This window comes from Cnephaeus nilssonii, assembly GCF_951640355.1.
Source record: "Cnephaeus nilssonii genome assembly, chromosome: 5".
NCBI lineage: Eukaryota > Metazoa > Chordata > Mammalia > Chiroptera > Vespertilionidae > Cnephaeus > Cnephaeus nilssonii.
Window position 1 is genome coordinate 18,003,265 of NC_137076.1, and position 21,119 is coordinate 18,024,383.

Consider the following 21,119-nt stretch of genomic DNA (forward strand, 5'->3'; position numbering starts at 1 on the left):
GGGGCAGATTCCCACCTCACACGGCTCCCCCGAGGCCCCTTTGGCCCTTGCTGGCTGAAAGGCCCCAGAAGTCACACTTGGCCTCCCTCTCACGGGCCTGCATCCCACTGTCCCTGGAGACAGCGTTTTCCCACAACCCCAGCCCAGGTGCAGAGGGAGGCTCCAGGAGCCCGAGGTGGGGAAGCAGGCCATCTGGAAGGAGACGGGCTTTCCCCAAGCTCGGTCCTCATGCACAGTGGATGCTGCCCTGGGCGAAAGGTGAAGAGAAGTGATAAGGTGATAGGCTGCAGACTCCTTCAGGGAGCCACACAGAACGGGCCAGGCTGGCCCAAGGGCATGTGCACAAGCTATTTGTTCAACTGTGTATGAGCAAGCATGTGTGTGCAGGTATGCCTGAGTAAGCATGTGTGTGTGTGTGTGTGTGTGTGTGTGTGCGCGCGCGCACAAGCCTCTGTGTATGGGTACACATGTTCTGCCTTTCTCCAAAGGACACAAACATTCACAAAGTTTCAAGCCAGTTTCTGCTAAATTAAAAACAGCTTTTTCGTGTTTAAAGTTTACAATACGAAAAATAATTTTCCTTTCTTCCGGGGGGGGGGGGGCGGGTGAATGGAGAAGGAGGGGTAGAGGGCCCCCGAGAACATTCCACGAACCAGCCCAGACGGTTACGCACAATCGACTGGTTAGATACGGCAGCACCCCCTCCACCCTGCACCGGCACCCCTGCCAGCTCATTGGGGACAAGATGTTCTGAGGTGTGAGCTGATCTGGGGGAACTTGTAGCTGGCAAAGGCTTCTCACTGCCCCATGAAGGGGCCGTGCCTCTAGCAGAAAAGGGTTCTCTTGGGGGAGCTCAGGTTAAGGAGGTGAGAAGAGGCCAAAATGTTCTGGTAAGTCCCCAAGGACTACTGCTTTCCCTTCAATGCCCTGAAAGCATGGGCTCCTTCCTGGTTCCCAACCAAGTTCCTATTTCAGCACTGCCTCCCAACTCAGCCTCACCCTGGGGGCCCCGTGCCTGCTGGACGGGAGCACCAGGCCTGTGGTATGTTTTGAGGGTGACCTGGAAGCCTCCCCTCTCAGAAGGCTGTACATGAACAAGAAGGCCGTCTCTACCAAAGTGCAGCCCCATTCACAGTGAGGCTGCCACAAAAGCAAGGACTGGGGCAACTCGTGGAGCTCTTGGGCCCCTATGGAAGCGTAATGACTTCATGCTTTCTTTAGGCCTGCCCTTTCTCTTCTGCATTGCAGCCTCTGGGGAGAGGGGCTCCACAGCCACCCGATCTTGCACCCCAGAACTGAGCAGATGGAGACAGAACCTGTTAGGACTGAAGGCTGGTTGGTGGCAGGGGGCCAGACCACCAGGCACATAGAACAGCCTGGAGAGTTGCCGGAGGCCAGGAAGTTTGCCCTCTGTCTTCCCAGCATCCAGTAGAAGAACCGGCCCCACTTCCTGCTGCCCTCACTCACATCCCTGAGCTAAAGACTGGACCTTTGCCAGCTCTTCTGCAAGGATGGGAAAGGGTGAGGTGGGAGAGGGGGCCCCAAATGCACAGAGGACAGGAGGAATCTGTGACCTATCAGGCTCCACAAACTCGGCACTGGGCCTGCTCCATCTTTTCACCATAACATTTTTATTAAATACAAGGAAAATATTAGGAGACGACGTCTGCTAAGGTATGAGGTTAATTCTTTACACAGCGAGTGGGTCACAGAAACATGACATCAATCGTCTGTTAGCAGCAGAAGAGACACTTTAAGTTGCCCCAAGGGTATAAATCCCATTTATAAGGCAGCGGTGCTGGCCTCTTAAAAAAAAAGCAAAATGGAACAACAATAAAAAGATTTAGAGACCAAAACAAATGTGGCTGGAGATGCCATGAAGCCCTTGAAGAGAGGCTCCTGCCTACTGACTCCAGCTGGTAGCCTTGGCCAGGTGGCACTTCATTCACCCTGAACACAGGACACAGGGAGTGCGGGGCTGGAGAGCGGATGAAATGAAAACCCTGAACAGACCTGCGGAGTGCAGGTGCACTGGGATCCTAAAGCAGGATCCTCCTTCATCTTGGGACAGGGACATATCAGCCCGGTGCTCCTCAGGGCCCCCATGGGGCTCAGTGCCCGGTGGAAGGCCCGACATCCATGAGGACCAGCTCTGGAAGCTGTGGTTTCTCCTCCTGAAAGCGAATGAGCAAACACCCGGAGGTGGTCAGACCAAGGACAGGACAGGAACACACACTGAACCCTCCTGTGCGGCCCTCTCCCATCCAGCAGCTTAGGCTATTGGGGAGACAGAACTGTCCTCTGGTCATCAATCCAAGTTGGGTGCTTCAGAGCCCCTCCAGCTCCAGAGAAGTGGGGTGCAGTTATCTATAATAATAAAAGCGTAATATGCAAATCAACCGAACAGCAGAACGACAGTCCGGGCGACTTTCCGGGCTTTGACACGCACTGGTGCCAGGCCAGCCAAGGCGGGTGCAATGCGATTGGTCGGGGGGAGGGGGCAGAGGGAGGCTCAGGCCACTTGGCCTGCAGCGCTGCGGTGGGTGGGCGGGGCCCCCCTCTGCAGAACCATCAATCACAGAGTCCCACAAAGGGAGGCCCAGGCCAGCCAAGCGAGATAGATCGCACCCCATGCTTGTCGCCTGCAGAGGGAGACGAAGGGTGATGGGGAGAAGGGAGGAGGAAGTGGGGGGCAGCGCCACAGATGGCAAGCAGTGGCAGCGGAGGGGCGGGGCCAGCTGCAGCAGCCAGGGGAAGGAAAGCCCCGATAGGCCCTGACCACGGGGCACAGGCACAGCTGAGGGACACTCCCCTTCATGCAATGGGCCTCTAATTTAAAAATACATGTGTGTGCCCTGGCCAGAATTGCTCAGTGGTTAGAGCATCAGCCCATGCACCAAAAGGTTGTGGGTTCGGTTCCCGGTTAAGGGCACATACCTGGATTGCAGGTTCGTTTCCTAGCCCTGGTTGGGGCACACGCGAGAGACAACCAATTGATGTGTCTCTCTCACATCAATGTTTCTCCCTCTCTCTCTCTCCTCCCTCCCTTCCACTCTCTAAAAATCAATGGAAAAAATATCCTTGGGTGAGGATTAACAAAAACAAGCAAACAAAATACATATGCGCAAGAAATTTGGGCAAGAAACTTGGGATGGGGAGAGTGGCATACTATGAATTTGGATTGACACGAATGAGCCTGCATTTGAACATCTGAGACTGCTGGACTGAGGGATGGGAGAAGTGGGGCATAACAATACCCCAAAGAGACCCACTATTCCAACCCATGAGTGAGGAGCCTGTGCAGATGAGGAAACTGCCTCAGGCTCAAGTTTTCTGCCACAACATATCGGCCTCCTCACTGGCAGGCTCCCTGGGCAGGCAGAGAGCCAAGATCTGCTTTGGGAAGGAAGGACCCTAGGAAGGAGTCTTATCAACACAACGGGTCTATACATCCAGCCCACGGGGAGGGGGCCCAAGGTTCTCTATAGGACACGTGCTCGCCAAACCCCTGGCAAGAACAGCATGCAGCCAGGTCATGTGTGTGTGTGGTGGGGGGAGGGCATCCCGGGAGCTACCTCCTGCTTCCAGCCCGGGGCAGCAGGACCGGGGCACAGGCAATGCCTGCAAAAGACTCAGGAAAGTGCAGGTCACGTTCCCATTCATCTGTCTCGGTGTTGTATACCTGTACAATGCCTGTCACATTGTTGAGGCGCCAGTTATAGCCCCCAACAACATAAATTTTTCTGTCCAGCAGGCAGCAGCCGGCCTCTGACTGGCCGGCCCTCATGGGGCTCACGCTGGTCCACTGGTCTGTTTCGGGTACATAGTACTCTACAGCTAGCACGTCAAAGCAGCGGTCCATATGGTCCATGCGGCCACCCAGGGCGTAAATGCGGCCACCAGCACCCACCATGGCATGCAACACACGGGGTTCGCTCATGGGTGCCTTGAACTCCCACTGGTCGACTGCCGGGTCATAGCAGTGCAGTGCCTTCTTGTCCTCCACTGAGATGCCATAGCCACCTGAGATGTAAAGGCGACCCCCGGCCGAGGCACCTGCGTGGCCCCAGGTGCGGCGCTTCAACGAGCAGGCATAGCCCCACTCGTTGCGCCGTGGGCAGTATCTCTCAACTGAAGCCAGACTGCCGGCCCGGTTGCGGCCACCCGTGGCATAGACCATGCCACACAGCACGTTCAGCTGGAACTGGATGCGGCTCTCCTGCATGGCCTGCAGGCGCAGCCATCGGTTCAGGTGAGGGTCGTAGCGGTAGCAGGCATCCACTGCACCCTCACCACTGCGGTACTGCAGGTGCTGGCCCCCGGCCACATACACGAAGTTGTCCAGCACAGCCACACATGTGTGGCTGCAGCCCACCTCCATCTCTGTGAGCTCGCGGAAGTGACAGGCTCCTGGCTCAGGCAGCTGGTACACTTTGCTACTGACAGCATGGTCACTGTCAGTATAGGGTGTGCCACCGAAGGCCACCAGCGAGGGCACATCAGAGCGCACAATCGTGCGCGGGGACTGCATCTCGTGCTGCCGAAAAGGCAGCACCTGGTAGTTGAAGGCCTCCAGCAGGTACTGGCGGCATAGCACGTCCTCCACCATGAGGTCCAGCGTCTGCACACTATCCACCAAGTCAGACGAGTGCATGAGTGGGAAACGGATATGGCAGAGCACATGGCTGGCGCGTGGCCGCCGGGCAGGGTCATGCTGCAGCCAGCGGACAGCAGCTCGGAACAGGTCGATCTCGGCACAGCTCTGTAGGCGGTTGCTCTGCAGGAAGAAGACGAGGCGCTCCAGCGGCAGCTGCAGGAAATCATCTTCCGCAGCGATCTGCAAGAAATGCCGGAAGGTGAAGGCATCCACCGACTCTTTGAGTGAGGCCAGGCTGAAGGTGGTGGCCATGTGACCAATGTGCAGGCAGGTCTCCACGCTCATGGCAGCCTTGAGGAACTCCTCACACAGCTCCACCACTGGTAGCATCTGCAGGAACACAGCTGCGCCCAGCACATCCTGCACACAGTCCAGGTCCAGCGTCACCTCGGCACTGTAGGCGAAGTCAATGATGTGCCGCAGGCCACGCGCTGACAAGCCCTTCAGTTCAATGATGTCCTGGCTTGCCTCCCTCATGCCGCCTGTGAACATGGCCCTGAGGGTCAGAAACACAGCATGTGGGTTCAGGGCACCAATAGACATTGTGGCCACTGGGATGGCCTGGCCCCGAGGCACTGCAAGCAGGTATTTGCCCACCAGGGGAAAGCAGGCCAGGTATGCATTAAAAACACGCAAAAAAAAAAGGTTTTTCAATCCACCCCAAGCCATGCATCTTCCTACCAACAGCACTCTCTGCCTCTCTTGTGGGGCCCTGCCCAACCTCACCCAGATGTATGCAGCACTGGGGTAGGCTGGTTCTGAGGCTGGGGGCCAACTCCCTCCCCCGCCCCCTCCCGCTCATGGCATGGCGATGTGGCTGTGCAGGAAACCAAACCTTGGCTTTGGCTCTGGGGGAAAGTTTCCAACCCCATATCAGTGCCCAGCCATGAAGACCAGTTCCTCAGTGAGCTCAGGAAATATAGTGGGGACTCCAAGGGAATACACATCATGGTTCACAGAGTCCAGAACTTCCCCAGCACACTCACCTGAACAGGTGGCTCCACCTTCCCCTGCCTGAATCTCAGCTGCTGTCACACAGGGATGGGAAGGGGATAAGGGTCTCTGGTTGGAGTGCCTATTGGGGCCCCCCACTGGGGTCACTGATATGTCCAGAGAAAGGTCCGGGTAGTCAGGGGAGCCCCTGAAAATGATCCACAGGAGTCTCAGCCTGCTGTAAGACACCCCCCCCCCCCATGCTCCTCGTGAATGGCCCCAGGTCCGTCAGCTAGGCTAGGCTGTCCTACTCTGCGGCACAGGACCTGGGTCTTAGCACCCCCCCACCCCCAGCCTTCAGGAGGGGCCCTTCCAGGAAAAGGGATAAGAATCCCAGTGCCTGCTAGAAGTTCATGGGAGGTTCTAAAAGATATTGCATAAGAGGCTCCTCTCAGAGGGTGAGCTGGTCTTTCATCATAATTGTGACTGCCATCAACATACATCATAAACATAACGGATGACTGATGGAAGGGAACTTCCGTTGGCCATTTGCCTAACGAATGCTTGTCACCCAGTCACTACGCTAGTATGGGCCAGGCTTAGGCCCCTGAGCAGGAACGGCTGAGCTTGATGCTGCCTTGGGACCATCAACGAACAACCGCCCAGCACTCCACAAAGCAGTGCCATATCGCTTCCAGGAGCAGCGCTCTGCCAGCCCCAGGGCCCTACCCCTTCTTGTCCCCGAGAGTCCCATCGGCCTGTCGAAGGCAGAAACAGTCATTGCGACGGGAGGGAGCTTTGCCTTTTAAGGCCTTGCCGCTGCAGTGCCAGCGCAAAGGAGCCTTTAAAGGGCATTTCTGGCTGGGGCGGCCCGCCCGTCCCCAAATCCAGAATAAAAATAGAAGCGGCGCCCCAGATGGCTTGGTTTCTCCAGCTCCCCAGAAGGGCCTCATTGAGCCCGCAGGGCGGGCAGCCGGGGGCACACTGGGCTGACACCTCGCCTCGGAGTGTGCCGCCTGTGGTGCGCACCTGGGCTGGGACTCTGACACGGTCGCAGCAGCGCCTCAGTCACCACTGGCAAAGCAGGGTCAGAGAATCACCCCCAGGATGCCACTTTTAGGAAAGGGTCTTCGCAGCAGACTGACCCAGACACTCGGCAAGGTCTCGCCTGTCACATGGGGATTGCAACAGAGCCTGGCAAACTAGGGGCCACCGCCTGGGAGTCCCTCCTGTCCTTCGGCCTGAGTACAGGCATCACAAGGGCAGGGACATGTGCCAGTCCCTGCTGGATTCTGAGGCCAGCTCACACAGGTGTCAAAGACACAGCAGAAACCTGGCCAAGCCCTGCCACCCCTCAGGACAGAAACTGCTAATTGGGTGCCCACAGGCCACTCTGTCCCCCAGGTATGTTCTACTGGCCTGTGTAATGTCCCTAAAAAGTCTGCGTAAGTTGCAAACCTGGGAAAAGTGGTAGGTTTACTGAATGTTGGGCCAACACCAGCCACCTTCCCTCAATGCCATCCCTCTGTAGCTAGAGTTGAACTTGCCCCTCTCAGAAGAATCTGCACGCTCCAGCCCATCCCCCAGGCCTGTGCTCACCTGAAGTAGTCGCTGCAGGCAGCCAGGACCACCTTGTGTGCATGGAAGGTCTCTCTGTTGACTGTGAGCACAACGTCCAGGAGCTGGCCCTGGGATCGAAGTGTGGCCAGGCCCTGCAGGAGGCTGGTGCTATGGCAGGGTGCAGAGAAGGTGCACTTGAGAGCTCCATTCTTATCAGCCATGCTATGGGAGAACAGGGTGGGTGTCAGGCTCAGAGGCCTCAGGGCCTCAGCCCGGGGATCCTGGGCAGCTCGCCCAGGCTCTGAAGCTGCCCCAGGCATGGGGTAAATCACCAGAATCCGCCCCAGAGAAGTAGAAACAAGACCTGTGTCCTGACTGCCACCTAACCACTGAGCCTTGGCAGTAGAGTAGAAACCTGGCCAAGCCCTGCCACCACTCAGGCCAGAAACTGCCATTTTCTGCCTATGATACGGGCAGAGTTTCAGACAGGACCTGAGGAAACCACATGTCCCTCTTTTAAAAATATATATATTTTTATTGATTTCAGAGAGGGAGAGAGAAACATCAATGATGAGAGAGAATCATTAATCGGCTGTCTCCTGCACGCCCCCTACTGGGGATCGAGCCTACAATCCAGGCATGTGCCCTGACCAGGAATAGAACCATGACCTCCTGGTTCATAGGTCAACGTTCAACCACTGAGCCACACTGGCCAGGCACGTGCCCTGTTCTCTTTTTTTAATTAAAGTCAGATTCACATTAACATACAGTTCACCATTTGACATGTACAATTCAGTGGCATTTAGTATATTCACAATATTGTGCAACTACCACCTCTATCTAGTTCCAGAACATTTCCATCATCCCAGAAAGAAACCCCATCCCCATTAGCAGTCACTCCCTATCCCCGCTTCACTCATCCCCCTTTCCCATCCCCTGTCAACCACTAATCCACTTTCTGGATTAGTTTGCCTGTTCTGGACATTTCATATAAATTGAATCAGACAACACGTGGTCTTTTGTGGCTTTTGTGTCTGGCTTCTCTCACTCGGTATCATGTTTCAAGGTTCATCTACATTGTAGCATGTATCAGTGCTTCACTCCTTTTTATGGCCGAGTACTATTCCACTGTGTGCATGTATGAATGCACAATTTCTTTATCCCTTCAACTATCTATGGACAGTTGGGTTGCTTCCAACCGCTCCTTTTAAAAACTCTATTCCATTATTTTTTATTCTAAACGTGTCTCCTGAATGCTGCACTCTCTGAGTGACCACTGTCCCCTAAGCCCCAGCAAGCTGCCCCCATGGGTACACTTATCTCTCCTCTACAGAGGGTGGGATTAAGATGCTGGGTGCTGGTACAGAGCCCATGTGAGCATGGAGGAGGAACTTGACCTGCAACTTCTCAGGAGTGCTAGGCCCTGAGAACACGGGTGCCTCAGGTCAGCCTCTCACGGGATGGGGGGGGGGGGGGGAGAGTGCCACCTCCAGAAGGGCCCAGCCTTCAAAGCCCAGCCGCTCTGACACCTGCCCAGCATACCTCTTGTGCCCAGCACTATGGGGAAAGGCAGCCACATGACCACAATGTCACCCTGGCCGTTTTCAGAAGAATTTGGCTGTGGGCTACACTCTTTGGCTGCCCAGTCAAGGGGAAAGGTCCATCAGTCCCATCTTCTAGGGACAGAAGCAGGCTGAGCAGCTTATCCATTGCCCCAGAGCTGTGAGAGGATAGAGCAGAATCTGAACCTGTTCAGGGAAGCAGCAGGCCGCATGGGATCTTCCTGTCACCTCCTGGCCAATGCAGGATAAACAGAGCAAATTGTGGGGAAGCCACAAAACCAAGAATATCTGCTGTAAGAAGATGGATTTACCTATGGAGGCAGCTGCTGGGGGGATGGGGACAAGAGATTCCTGTACCTCCAAATGAGGATTCAGAAGGCAAAGACCATTTTAGAATTTTTTTTTAAGTTTTGAAAAGGAAAGTGGTGAAAATAACCCAAATGCCCATCAACGAATGAGTAGATAAATAAAATGTGGTATGTGCACACAATTGAATATTAAGAAGGAATGAAGCTGATTCACGCTACAATGTTGACCAAGATGAAAAATATGATGCTCAGTGAAAGAAGCCAGTCACAAAAGGCCACATGTTGTATGATCACATTTATATGAAATGCCCAAAACAGGCAAATTCATAGAGACAGAAACCAGATTAGGGGTTGTCTGGGGATGGTAAGGGGAAATGCGGAATGACTGCTAATGGGGACAGGGTTCCCTTTGGGAAGATAAAGTATTCTGGAACTAGATGGAGATGATGGTTGCACAACATTGTAAATATACTAAATGCCACTGAATTGTTCACTTTAAAATGATGGTTTTTATATTATGTGAATTTCACCTCAAAAACAAACAACAGCCCTGGCTGGTTTGGCTCGGTGGATAGAGCGTCGGCCTGCGGACTGAAGGGTCCCAGGTTCAATTCCGGTCGGGGGTACATGCCTGGGTTGGAGGCTCAATTCCCAGTAGGGGGCCTCCAGGAGGCAGCTGATCAGTGATTCTCTCTCATCATTGATGTTTCTGTCTCTCTCTCCCTCTCCCTTCCTCTCTGAAATCAATACAAATATATTCAAACAAAAAAACAAACAACAACCCCAAAACAGAATCATCAAAGGGCATCTGAACCTTCTCAGGTCCTACCTAAAACCTTGCATGAAACCCAGCACCTCAGAGTGTATGAGGAGGCTCTCCATTGCCTCCCCCGCAATCCCCCCACTCCCGTGCATGTCCCCTTTGCTGCTTCATCTCAGAAAACTTTAGTAGAATGTATCAGTGAATGGATGGTTTGGAGGCACCAATACATCACTTCATCCTCCAGACACCACAGGAGCAGACAATGCCATCACCTCCAGGGTCAGGCCTCAGTGCTTCAATAACCCAGGACTTCCCCAGCCCAGGTCCAGCCTACCTTCCCAGCCTCAGGCTCTCTGAAACTTGCTTTCCCATTCCCTGGGACTGACACCTGCCCACAAGTGAGGGCCTGAAATGTGGGCACCAGTCTTCCCAAAAAAGCAGGAGAGGAAAGAAGGCCCCTGGGCCCCATTGTCAACCAGCTCCCAAAGCACTCCAGGGGGTAAAAGGACTGACGCCAAGCACAGGGCATGTAGTTGTGCTGGATCCATGCGGTTGCTGCCAACCTCACACAAGCCACCCACCTCAGCGTCCTTCCAGAGAGCCTTAGGAGAGGAGGAGGGCTAACCATGGGCAGATGGGTTACAAGGGTCCCGAAGGCGTGGGGACATGGCTGGGGTACAAGGAACATGAGAGGAGGGGCACAGCTTGCACTTGGTAGAAAGGTGTCCCACCCATGGGAAGCCCAGGTGCATGATTTGGAGCCCAGCCCTAGCTGTCTGGGCTGTCAATGCTGTGGGGCCTGGTGTGCCTGGGAGGCTGGGTGTGCAGCCCTCCTGAAGGCCATGGAGGAAAGGAAGAAAAGGGGCTTAGGAGGATCCTGAGTCTCTAGCTTGGCCCAGTTGCCTCTCCCTACCATGTAGGGGGGATGCCCACCTCACTCGGCCCTTCCTCTCCCTGACACAGAGCAGCTGGAGCCACGGCATCCAGCCCACCCTTCCTGACTGGCCAGTCTCTGCTCTGTCAGTTTCCCAAGACCCCACAATGGACCCACGTCCTAAAGATTATGAACAGAATGCCATTGGTTCATGAACTCTCAGGAGTCAAAGAGCCTCAAAGTGCACCACCCCTTGCCCCCATTCTTCCCCAATCCCCAGCCAGGGCTGCTCTCCATAGTACAGCCACTGCCAAGACATCTCCAGGAATGGGGTCTCACTGTGTCCTCTTGCTTACACCCTCTGACAGGCCTCTGGACTACCTCAGCCAAGGCCATGTCCCACACAAGCCTCCAAGGACCCCTAAGACATTCAGGTCCATCCTACTCCTCCCCGCCCCATCCCCCCCCCCCCCACACACACACACATACACTGGCTTTGTCAGCCCCTAGACCTTTTCCCATGGGTGGAAGGACACAGCATGAACAAGGAGTGACCTTGTCCTCAATGGGCGCATGCCCTAGGAACTGAGACCAAAGAACTGCTTCACACTGCAGCGGTGGGTGCCCCAGAGAGAAGGGAGAGGAGCGGGGAAGAAAGATACAGTGGCCAGAAAGTGGGGGTGCCCTGGCTTCCCTTCCCAGCCCTGCTACCCTTGCGCTTAGACAGTGATGGCCATGGGGCCTCTCCCTAGAGGGGTAAGAGCTTGGCTGTGTCCTGGGTGCTGGGCCTTGGTCCCTGCCGCCACAGAGGGCCTTCCTGGCAGCCTTGCCTGGGGCCCTGCCTGCAGCAAAGGCATGCTGAGCTGCCTGTCCCCACTTCCACAGCCCCTCTGTCCCTCCAGCTCCTCTAGCCTGGGCTGGTGAACCACCTTCTCTGTGCAGCACAGTGACCTGAGAGGTCAGGACAGCTGGTGTGACCCCTTGGAGCCCCCCTCCCAGGAGCAGACTTGGACTCAACAGGTCCAAGCACCAGTATGTCGCATTCATCACCAGGACCCCCTAAAGCCCAAACCCAGAGCCTAGCCCTGAGTGGAGTGTCTGGGGGTCAGGCAAGGACCCAAAGGCTGGGAGGTGCAGATCAGTGAGACCCACTCCTCCAGGAAACCTGCCCAGGCTGTACCACAGACCTCACCTCGCCAGGCTCTGATATCCGATGTGAGAAGCAGAGGGAGAATTCTGATCCCTACCCTGTCATCAGCCAGCTGTGTGACTCAGACACATTCCCTGGTCCCCAGGTCTTTGTTTCTTGACTGTCAAATGGGGCAGGCAGGAGCACAGATGTCCCAGGGCTGTGGTGAGACTCCCATCACCTCCTGGGAAGTGATGGACCACACACCACCTACTTCTCCCAGCTTCCCTTTGGGCTAGGGAGGTGGCAAGGCTCAGTGGGGGACTGTAACCTGCCACTACCCTTAAAAGCCACCTGGGAGCCACAGAACATGGTCATGCACTTGGGAACTTAAAGCCTGGAACCACCCACAGAGCACTGGCACATGGTAGATGCCCATTGAGCCAGGCTGGCCTCTCTGTGGACACCTTGCCTCGCAGATTCTGTACGTTTTGCTAATTTGGTTTCAGATAGTCTCTTTTTTTCTTGGAGACTTTGGGGCAGGGCAGGAGAACTTCTTGTGTTTCCCCTAAGCCCAAGGACTGATATGCACATTCACATTTTCACGAGAAGATATCACATCAAGGGCAACTTTATTGTGGAGCTGCTCTGTCCCTGAACATATATGGTCCTCCATATGTAAAGAGCCCCAAGAAATCAATACAAAACTAGAAACCTCACAGAAAAAAATGTACAAATGATGTGGGCTGATGGTTTATAGGAAAGAAAGCACAGCTGGCTAGAAAGACCTGCTCACCAAGGGACTGGCTTTACCCCTCAGGTGGGCAGATTCATCAGGTTACCTCACAGCAGACACTCATGCCTGTTCCCAGTGTCTCACATATCCTCTTACTAGCAAATCTACTTCTGGGATTTAGCTGAGGTATACTCACATGTGCAAGAGATGAGTGAGAATATTCCCCACATACCATTCCTGGGGGCTAAAGATGGGAAACGAGCTAAATGTCCTTCAAGGAGGTACAAAGAATTATGGTGCCTTCTGATAGGGTCTGCCCTTCAGCTGAGCATAGAGGCAGCTAAAATGTTCATATATGGGAGTTAGGATACCCAGGTTGGAACCCCAACCAAGCCCACTGGGCTGCTGCCTACAGGGTGTGGGCCGAGCTATAACCAGAGTGAGAAACAACCACTTTCTGCGTACACATCCTCCTCGTGCTGGGCAAGGCTCCCAGCACCGCACAAGCTGTTTCCTTCCTCCCGTCTCAAAGACGGGACAACTGTCCCTGAAGCCCCTGCACTACCCCTCACACATCTCACAGCCTCTGGGGAGCTCAGGGAGGGAGGGAGGAAGCCAGCAGAGGCCAAAGTCCCAGACTGGACAAAGAAGCAGGCATGGCTGGGCAGAGGTGGGCAGGAGGAGGAGGGAGAGCTGAGGCCTGGGACCAATGACTAAAGCAAGGACCCATTACTCAGGCCAGCCAGACAGGGGGTGGCCGCTGTGGCGGGACTATAGGCCTCCTCCAGGAAGGCTGCTGCCGCCTTCCTGGGCCAGTCGGAGTCTCTAGACAGCCACCCGAGCATGGTCACTAGCACTGAGTCATCGGAGCCAGTGCGTCAGCAGCTGGTCAGAGTGTCTCTGGAGGCTGCTCACTGCTGTCCTGGATGACTCTCTGCCCGGATCTGGACTCTGAGGGGCTGCACATGCCCCCACAGACTTGGCCTGTGCTTGGGATTGTCCTGATCCCCTACTCCTGTGCTGGTGCCTCCCCTTCCTCCAGCACTCATTGGGAACCTCTGGCCGGGCCCAGGCCTGCGCTAGGCATGGGAACATGGCCTCTGCTTCCCTTGGGGCTTCCCCTGCACAGGGGCTGATGGCCCATGGGACTGGGTGGAGTAAATGCCCCCAGAAGGACCACCACATGGCAGGATACCCATAATCTCTCAGGGAACCCCAGCCACTGAGCCTATTGTCCACATTGTCACCAGTTCCCTACTGGTACCAGTCCTTCATGGGGTCACCCCATGAATATACTACAGGCTGCCTCAGGTTCTGCTATGAGGAGACCCAGCCCAGGGCAGGACGGTCTAATGGGGAGAGGCCACAGGAAGTACAGAGCCACAGGGTGACAGGGCCCCATGGTGGAGGTGGAAACTCTCCTCCTGTCCTTGCCCACTGCTGGCCCTGGTCTCCGTGGTCAGTTTCCCAACCCTACAGGAGATCTCCAAAGCCCCGGAACAGTTCTTTTCATTGGAATGTCAAAAAAAAAAAAAAAGAAAGAAAGAAAAAAAGGAAAAAGCAACAACAGGAATTTCATGGAAACATTTCTTTGGGGTTTTGTAAAATCCTTTCCCACCCCCACATGGAGCCCAAAGCTCAGGCCAGAACAGAGTCTGCCGGTATTGCCCCTTTAACATACTGTTCTGACATGCAAATTCCCTCACTTCCCCTCAAAAGGGAGAGCACTTCCACTTTCAAAGCCAATTTTGGTTTTATTGTCCATGTGGCTCCAAGGAGCACAGCAGCGCAGCGCAGCTGGTTGGCTCGTACCCCGGCTGACGCTGTACCAGGGAGTTCAGCCACTCCACCCAAAGTCCCAGGAGCATCAGCAGGGAAGATACTGCACTTCAGGGGGCAGAGACCCAGAAAGGGGGACAGAGACCCAGAGACAGAAGGAAGAGAACCAGAGAGAGAGGAACAGAGTTCCAGAGAGAGAGAGGAGGATAGAGACACAGAGAGAGGTGGATAGAGACACAGAGAGAAAGGGGGACAGAGACCCAGAGAAAGAGGGGGACAGAGGCTCAGAGAAAGAAGGGGACAGAGACCCAGAGAAAGAGGGGGACAGAGGCTCAGAGAGGGGGAATTGGACTCTAGAGCCCTGATAAAGCTCTGGCAGCCTGCTGGTCCACTTCTCCGCTCTATTTCACATATCTCCCTCCCCCACCTCCTGTCTAGCCATACTGGAAACTTCTGTGACTTCCCGCTCCAACCCCCTCTTCAGGTTCATCTTCACAAGATAGGCTTACTAACTAAGCACCTACTGCAAGTGGTTCTTCATAGACAACCTCATGAATTCCCTACCAGCACAGGAAGACGGTGCAACAAGTATCCCCTTCAGTGGGAGACCAAGGCCCAGCATGGCCCCATACTTGCTCACTACAATGTAGCCTACTGGCTCTGCCAAGGCCATGGCTGGCTCCTGGGACCGCAGCTCCGTGGGTAAGAGGTGCAACAAAGCCAGGGTCTCACATGCCCCACAGAGGCAGACAGCCCAGCCACTGTTACCATGGTTACAATATTGCACAGCTTGGAGAGCTATGCTCACAGCCCAAGGACAGTCTCCAGGATTTGGCACCTTGCTCTGGCTCACAGCCCCCACTCATGTCAGCATCTCTCTCTCTTGGGACTGCTCTGCCCCCCTCACCCTCAAGGGGCAGCAAGCCCATTCTGGGGCCATCCGTACAGATAAGGGGCAGCTCCTTCAGAGATGCCTGCAGTTCTTTGGCAGGGCTTGATCCCTGGGCTTACAGGGGGAGGTGAGGGGGCAGGGGGAGCAGAGAAAAGCTCAGAGCCAGAAGCAGATAAAGGTTCCCACAGTAGTGTCCCAGAAGGCCAGGGCATCAATCCACTGATGGAGACCCAGAGGGAACAGAGTCCAAGAAAAAGGGGGACAGAGACCAGGGAGAGGGGGAATGTGGGGGGATCAGAAACCCAGAGAGAAGGGGGATAGAGACCCAGAGAGAGAGAGGAAAACCCAGCCAGGGCCCCAGATCCCAGGTCCTCCAAGCCCTGGACTCTCTCTACAGCATCAGCAGTTGTTTATTTCTCCCTCCTGGTCATCATGCTGGTTATTCTCCGATATTTTCTGTGACAACTTAAAACAGGCTGCCAGCACCATGCCAATCTGTACACCCTGTGGGTGGATGTGTGTGTGTCCAGGGAGGGCAGGAGTGCCAGGCCACCAGGTGGAGGCAGAGCCTAGTCCACACCCTAGAACTTGCCCTGCTTCCTCCAAGAGCCGAAGGCTATGGACATGGCCAGACCCACTCTAAGCCTACCCTGGGAACACATCACCCACAGAATCCCCCTCTCTGAGCCCTGAAAAATAACTCCAGGCCACACACCCACACATCCCCTAGTCTTCCTCATGGTTCACCATCTGGAGACTTCATCTACTTGTATGGCCTTATTTCTGCCTATCTGTGCCTGCCAAGCAGTGACAGGGTGACAGAAGAGAGGGGGTGTCAGGGAGTGCCCAGAAGGAAGTACTGTGCAACCTGCCCATACCTAGGGCTGGCACCTCCTGAGGGCCCCACATAACACCAGGCAGGCTGAGGCTGGGGAAGGTGGTGGGGCAGACAGGTAGGTTCTGGAACCACATTCACCTTGAAAGAGCCTTCATGAATCCTCTTGAGGACTCTAGAGGTGAGAAAAGCTGCTCCCATCCTGCCCAGCCTGGGTGTCACCAGCCCCACAATGACACCCTGCCCTAGGCCTGCCTAAGATCCCTAATGCACAGAGCCTGGCAGAGTGGCCCTACTCAGTGCTGGTTCCACTCCAGATAGGTCCTGTCAGCTCAATCGTCCTGCCCTTCTGTGACTTGATGGGACAAACAGCACAAACCCCCATGCTCCCCCAATACTCACTGGGTCACAGGGGAGTGCTCTGCAGTTACCATCCACCCTCCTGCCAGGAGAAGGGCATGACATCAGACCCTGTCACCCCCCTTCCAAAGACCCTGTTGCTCTCCATAGCCTCCCATGGGCCATTGTGAGCCCAGTGCCCCTCAAACTGGGCCAAGACCAGTTCGGGCTCTGAGTCCTCACCCCAGCCTCTTACTGATGCCCCTGGGAGCCCAGGACAAGTGGGGATCTAGCTACTACTATGGACAGGAGGACCACGTAGGCAGCACCTACCATTCCCAGACCTGCCCAACTCTGGCCACTTCTCAAGGCTAGGAAGAAGGAAAAGGACACCCAAACCCAACGTCCCTTGGCAGCAGTAAGCTTTCTGCTTCCACAGTCCCCATCCCTCCCTGTCCTGGTGAGAACCCACTCCATATAGAGCTATGGGCTGGGTGGTGCAGACCTGGCTCCCAGCTTACCTCTCAGTGGGCAGTCTGGCAAAGGGAACACCACTATCATCCTTCTTACAGACAGGGCATTTAGGCACGGAGAGGTCCAAGGCCACACAGCACACAAGAGGCCTGGCTGGTGTCAGTCTTTCTCTGTAGCCCCAGGTGGGGAGACCCCATGATCACTGAGACCGCTATCTAGGGGTGCCAAGCCACAAAGTGGACGTGGAGCTGTACAGCAGGAAAGGCAGGACGTGGTTCCTGGGTGACGGCCACGACAAGGTTATAGATTAGCCCACTAATCCTCCAGCTGCTATATGGGAGATTGCCCCACTCTGGTGGGTCATTCAGGGAGAGCCATACCCCCCCTCCTCTCAGGCCTCTCAGATCCCCAGCCTGGCTCTATTTGTTTTCCCAACTCATTGCTCTGTCTGGCACACCACCTGTCTGTTCCCAGCCTATCTCCCCAAGGCTGAAACAGGAGCCTCACCAGGGCAAGGTAAGATGGATTCTATCTCCTGCTGAGTTCCTGTGCCAGGCACCATGCCCAAAATGTGCTCAGAGCTCAGTCACACTTATCAACTGGATGCTGCATGGGATGGATGGATGGATGGATGGATGGATGGATGGATGGATGGATGGATGGGTGGGTGGGTGGGTGGATGGGTGGATAGGTGGAACTGGTGGATAGGCGGGTAAATGGATGGGTGAGGTAATGGGGGGTGGGTAGCACTGGCTAGAGCTTGACTCCCATCTCTATTCCCTACAAATCTCTGCTACACATACCTGCTCTGTTCACTCCCTCCATGCACCCTCCTGGTCCAAGTCCTGTAATTGGGTATGTTATCCTTTGGGCTCAACCAGGAAGCCCTCAGCAAAATTTCCTCTGGGACATCTGACCTCCACAATTTGCTCATGCTGTGCCCCATGTTGAAGGGCCAACTCCTCCTGCCCTCTAACCCTCCTCCTTATGCTGCACTCCCAAGTCCCCCAGCTCTTCCAAGCCTTCTTGAAGCAGGTCGCCCATGGTCTCCCTTGCCCTCACAGTCCAGCCAGATCTCTCACAGCCTCCCTTGCCCCACAAAGCCCAGCAGCCCCCCCCCCCCCCCCCGCCCCATGCCATGAGTAGCAGGGGCAGAGTAGTGAGCAGGTCTCAGGCCAAGGCTTTGCCTGTTCCGTTCCCACCCACTGACTCAAAGCCGATCCCAGTATCAGCCCATCCCCCCACATTATCCCTACTTCACTGGGCTTGGAAACAAAGCCACCTGAATGAGCAAAACCCCTTCACTCTACAAATCAGGCAAGTATGTGCATGACTGCACGGCCCCAGAACACCATTCAAAAACCCAGTGACATTCTAACACTGCCAAATTCCAGTGTCTCAGGGCCCAGCCCAGCTGCCTCCCCTGGCAGGACAGGTGTTGAGGCCCTGAAAGGGATGGTTCTGCCAAGTGATATGGCATGTGTTCATGCCCAGTGGTGCCAGGCCAGACACAGGCAGACACAGCTGTGGGGATAGCTCAGCCAGGCCCTTCCAACAGCAGCACAAATTTAGGCATAAGTAGGGATCTGTCATGAACATCTTCATTTTAGGAGGTACCAACATCCCTCCCATCTTCTGATAAGGTCCCCGTTTTCCTCAGGGAACCTTCTAGTCTTCACTCTCAGCCCGAGTGGTAGGGATCAGGAGACCCCCATCCCTGGGCTGAAAGAAAAGACTCATGACTCAGCCTGGCCAACCAGAGCCTCCCAGGCTCCCAGGCACAATGAATGGGGTTTTGAATCATCCAATCCAATCCGAGCCTTCCTTGAGACTTTTTCTAGACCCACCAGAATGGAGATTCGCCTTCCTCTGGGGATTCTGGGATAGTGGGGAGCAAGGTGGGGTCACCTTGCCCAGTCAAGAGGGAAAGCAGAGCTGAGAAATGGGAGTCAGATTCCAGGAGAATCATCTGAGCCCTGAAGAGACCTAAAACTGAATTCCTCCCTAAACTTTTTTCAATGTGAACAATGAACTTTTATTTTTCTATTGAAGGCATTGAGTTGAGTTTCTGGTGCTTATAACCAAAGAGGGCCTTCAATGTCAGAAGCCTCAGATCCTGGCCTCCTGACCACCACATTCCAGATGAGCCTCTGGAAAAACCACTGTGGAGTTAACAATTCTCCAGCTGCCACCTCTTCCAGCACTGCACACAGGCTTCCTAGCCTGGGATTGGGAGGGGGGCGAGGAAGCCACACTGGGCGATCTCTGGGTGAGTAGGTGGTGGCCATACTCAGCCTGAGCCCCGCCTGCCTGCAATGAGACAGCAGGCTCCCTGGTAAAGGTCAACAAGCTACCCGCGCCCCCCACTGCGAAAGTTCAGCAACTCTAAATGCTAAAATGCTGGAAGCATGCCTAAGGTTGGAGCTGCGAGGCAGTCCATGCCATCAGCCTCGACAAGGAAAACACTACCCATTGCTTCTGCAAGTGACTCACATGCAGCATAAACATTTGTGAACTCCCAACAGCCCTACCTTAGACACAGGGCTCCAATTATCCCCTTTTGTGACAAAGAAGAGGAGAGAGAAGGAGAAGAGAGAAAGCAAGAGATGCCCTCCTGGGACCATCCCCCCTCCCCACCCCAGACCTCACTACAACTTTAGTCCTGGAAGTTTTCCAAATGGAAGCTGCCTTGGGGTCTTCGTTGGGGCTCCCATACATGCCTGTCACCTTATGGGCACCTTGCCACGCCCTGAACCATTCCTTGAGAGAATGCGTCACTCTTAGCTCCAGTTACAGAAGATTCTGGGTGATCACGGCTCCATTCCTGCTTCCTTTGGCAGACTGCTTCAACTCCTAACACCCCGTTGAGAGGAGAGCTCTCCGGATATCTAGCTCAGCCCACTCCCTGGTCCAGTCAGTCTTTGACCCCTGTGGAATTTTGCAGTTGTGGTGTCAGGAAACATCTTGGACCTGGACTGGGTAACCACCCTCGAGGCTTTAAAAGCCCCATGGTCCACCCCTCAAGATTTCCTCCAAGCTGAGCATGTTCAATTCCAGAAGCTGCTTCACTCACAGGAAAGCTCTGAGGTTCCCCAAAGGTGCTGGTTACTTCCTCCGGAATCACAGTATTTCCATGTGTGGCAAGGTGGCTCATAGGAAAGATTAGCCCTGAGCTGCTTGGCGAGCGGTCTAAAATCACCCTGGATCTTCTCTGAAACCTGTTCTGCAGAGGAAGAATGCTAGGGAGGATCTGTCCTCTGCATCCTGAGCAGCCCTCTGCAGAGACCAGGGACAGGTCGGGAAGGGGAGAAAGAAGGGACTGGAGACCCAGGGTTAAACAAGTGTTAAAAGCTCATCTGCACAGCTGCTAGCGCTACCACAAAAGGAAGGGGGTCTGCTAGTAGGGACCTGGAAGGTGGCCCCCATTTCCCACTGCAGGCAGCTGGACAGGGAGAGCAGCCAGCTGTTTCCGTGTTCAACACAGAGCATTAAGATCTTACACAAAGCACACCTGCCAAAAGGTACTGCTCACTGGCTTCTCTCAAATAGGAGAGAAGCCAGTGAACAGGTCTGATTCACTGACAACACGCCTGGGAATCTGTTTTTCTATCCAGATCCTCCCATGAAATAAAGGGAGGAGGAGGAGGGTGCCCCTCACCTGGCTAGGACTGTTCCAGAAGCCTCTCGGTCAGGCTAGCAACCCTGGCAAACCCATAGCAGACTATGTGTGGAGTATTTGCTAGATGGAATCAGAGCCTCCACGATGAAGCCCTGCCCTCGAGGAGCACACATTTTGGGGGGCACAAGTCCTAAGCACAGAGAATGTTCCGTGAACACAAAGCAGAGGCGGGCAGTGGGCTGTGGTGGGAATGGGGCGTGTGAACAGATGGATGAGCCAGGAACCAGGAGGCAACACTGGGGGTGTGCAAAAAGCTGAGACAGGACACTCCAGTGTGAGCTGGGCCAATGGCCCAGGAGGGGTGCTGGCCCAAGAGGAGGGCAGGGTGATGGAAGCTAGGGGGCCTGGCGGGTGGGCTGAGGGGGTCACATGGAGAAGCTGATTTTGTTCTGAGATTGAGGAAGCCCTGGCAGGTGTCAGATGGGGGAACAATGAGCAGTCTCCCACCAGTTAGAATGGGGAGACAGTGGCACAGAGCCTGCAGGAGGAGGAGGTGGAAAAAGGGGCCGGACCAGGATGTGGCCAACAGAGAGGAGAGAGCAAATAGGAGTGAGAGGTTCAGAGGCCATTGCAAGTGGAATCAAACTGGGGAGATCTCC

At 55.0% G+C, this 21,119-nt stretch overlaps 1 protein-coding gene across 3 annotated transcripts in view; it reads right to left on the reverse strand.

Annotated features, from left to right (window-relative positions):
* Positions 1 to 1,610: 1,610 nt before the first annotated feature.
* The window catches only part of KLHL26 (kelch like family member 26), a 29,528-nt gene continuing 10,019 nt past the window's right edge, over positions 1,611 to 21,119 (reverse strand). Inside the window, exons 2-4 of one of the 3 annotated variants that reach the window (XM_079773017.1) lie at positions 7,190 to 7,372; positions 3,683 to 5,153; positions 1,611 to 2,367 (exon numbers count right to left, since the gene is read on the reverse strand). In XM_079773017.1, coding sequence (XP_079629143.1) covers positions 2,278 to 2,367; positions 3,683 to 5,153; positions 7,190 to 7,372 — 1,744 coding nt within the window. In that variant the 3' untranslated portion in view covers positions 1,611 to 2,277. Of the gene's footprint in view, positions 5,154 to 7,189; positions 7,373 to 21,119 lie in introns of all 3 variants that reach the window. The other 2 variants (XM_079773016.1, XM_079773015.1) reach the window with 2 other exon arrangements.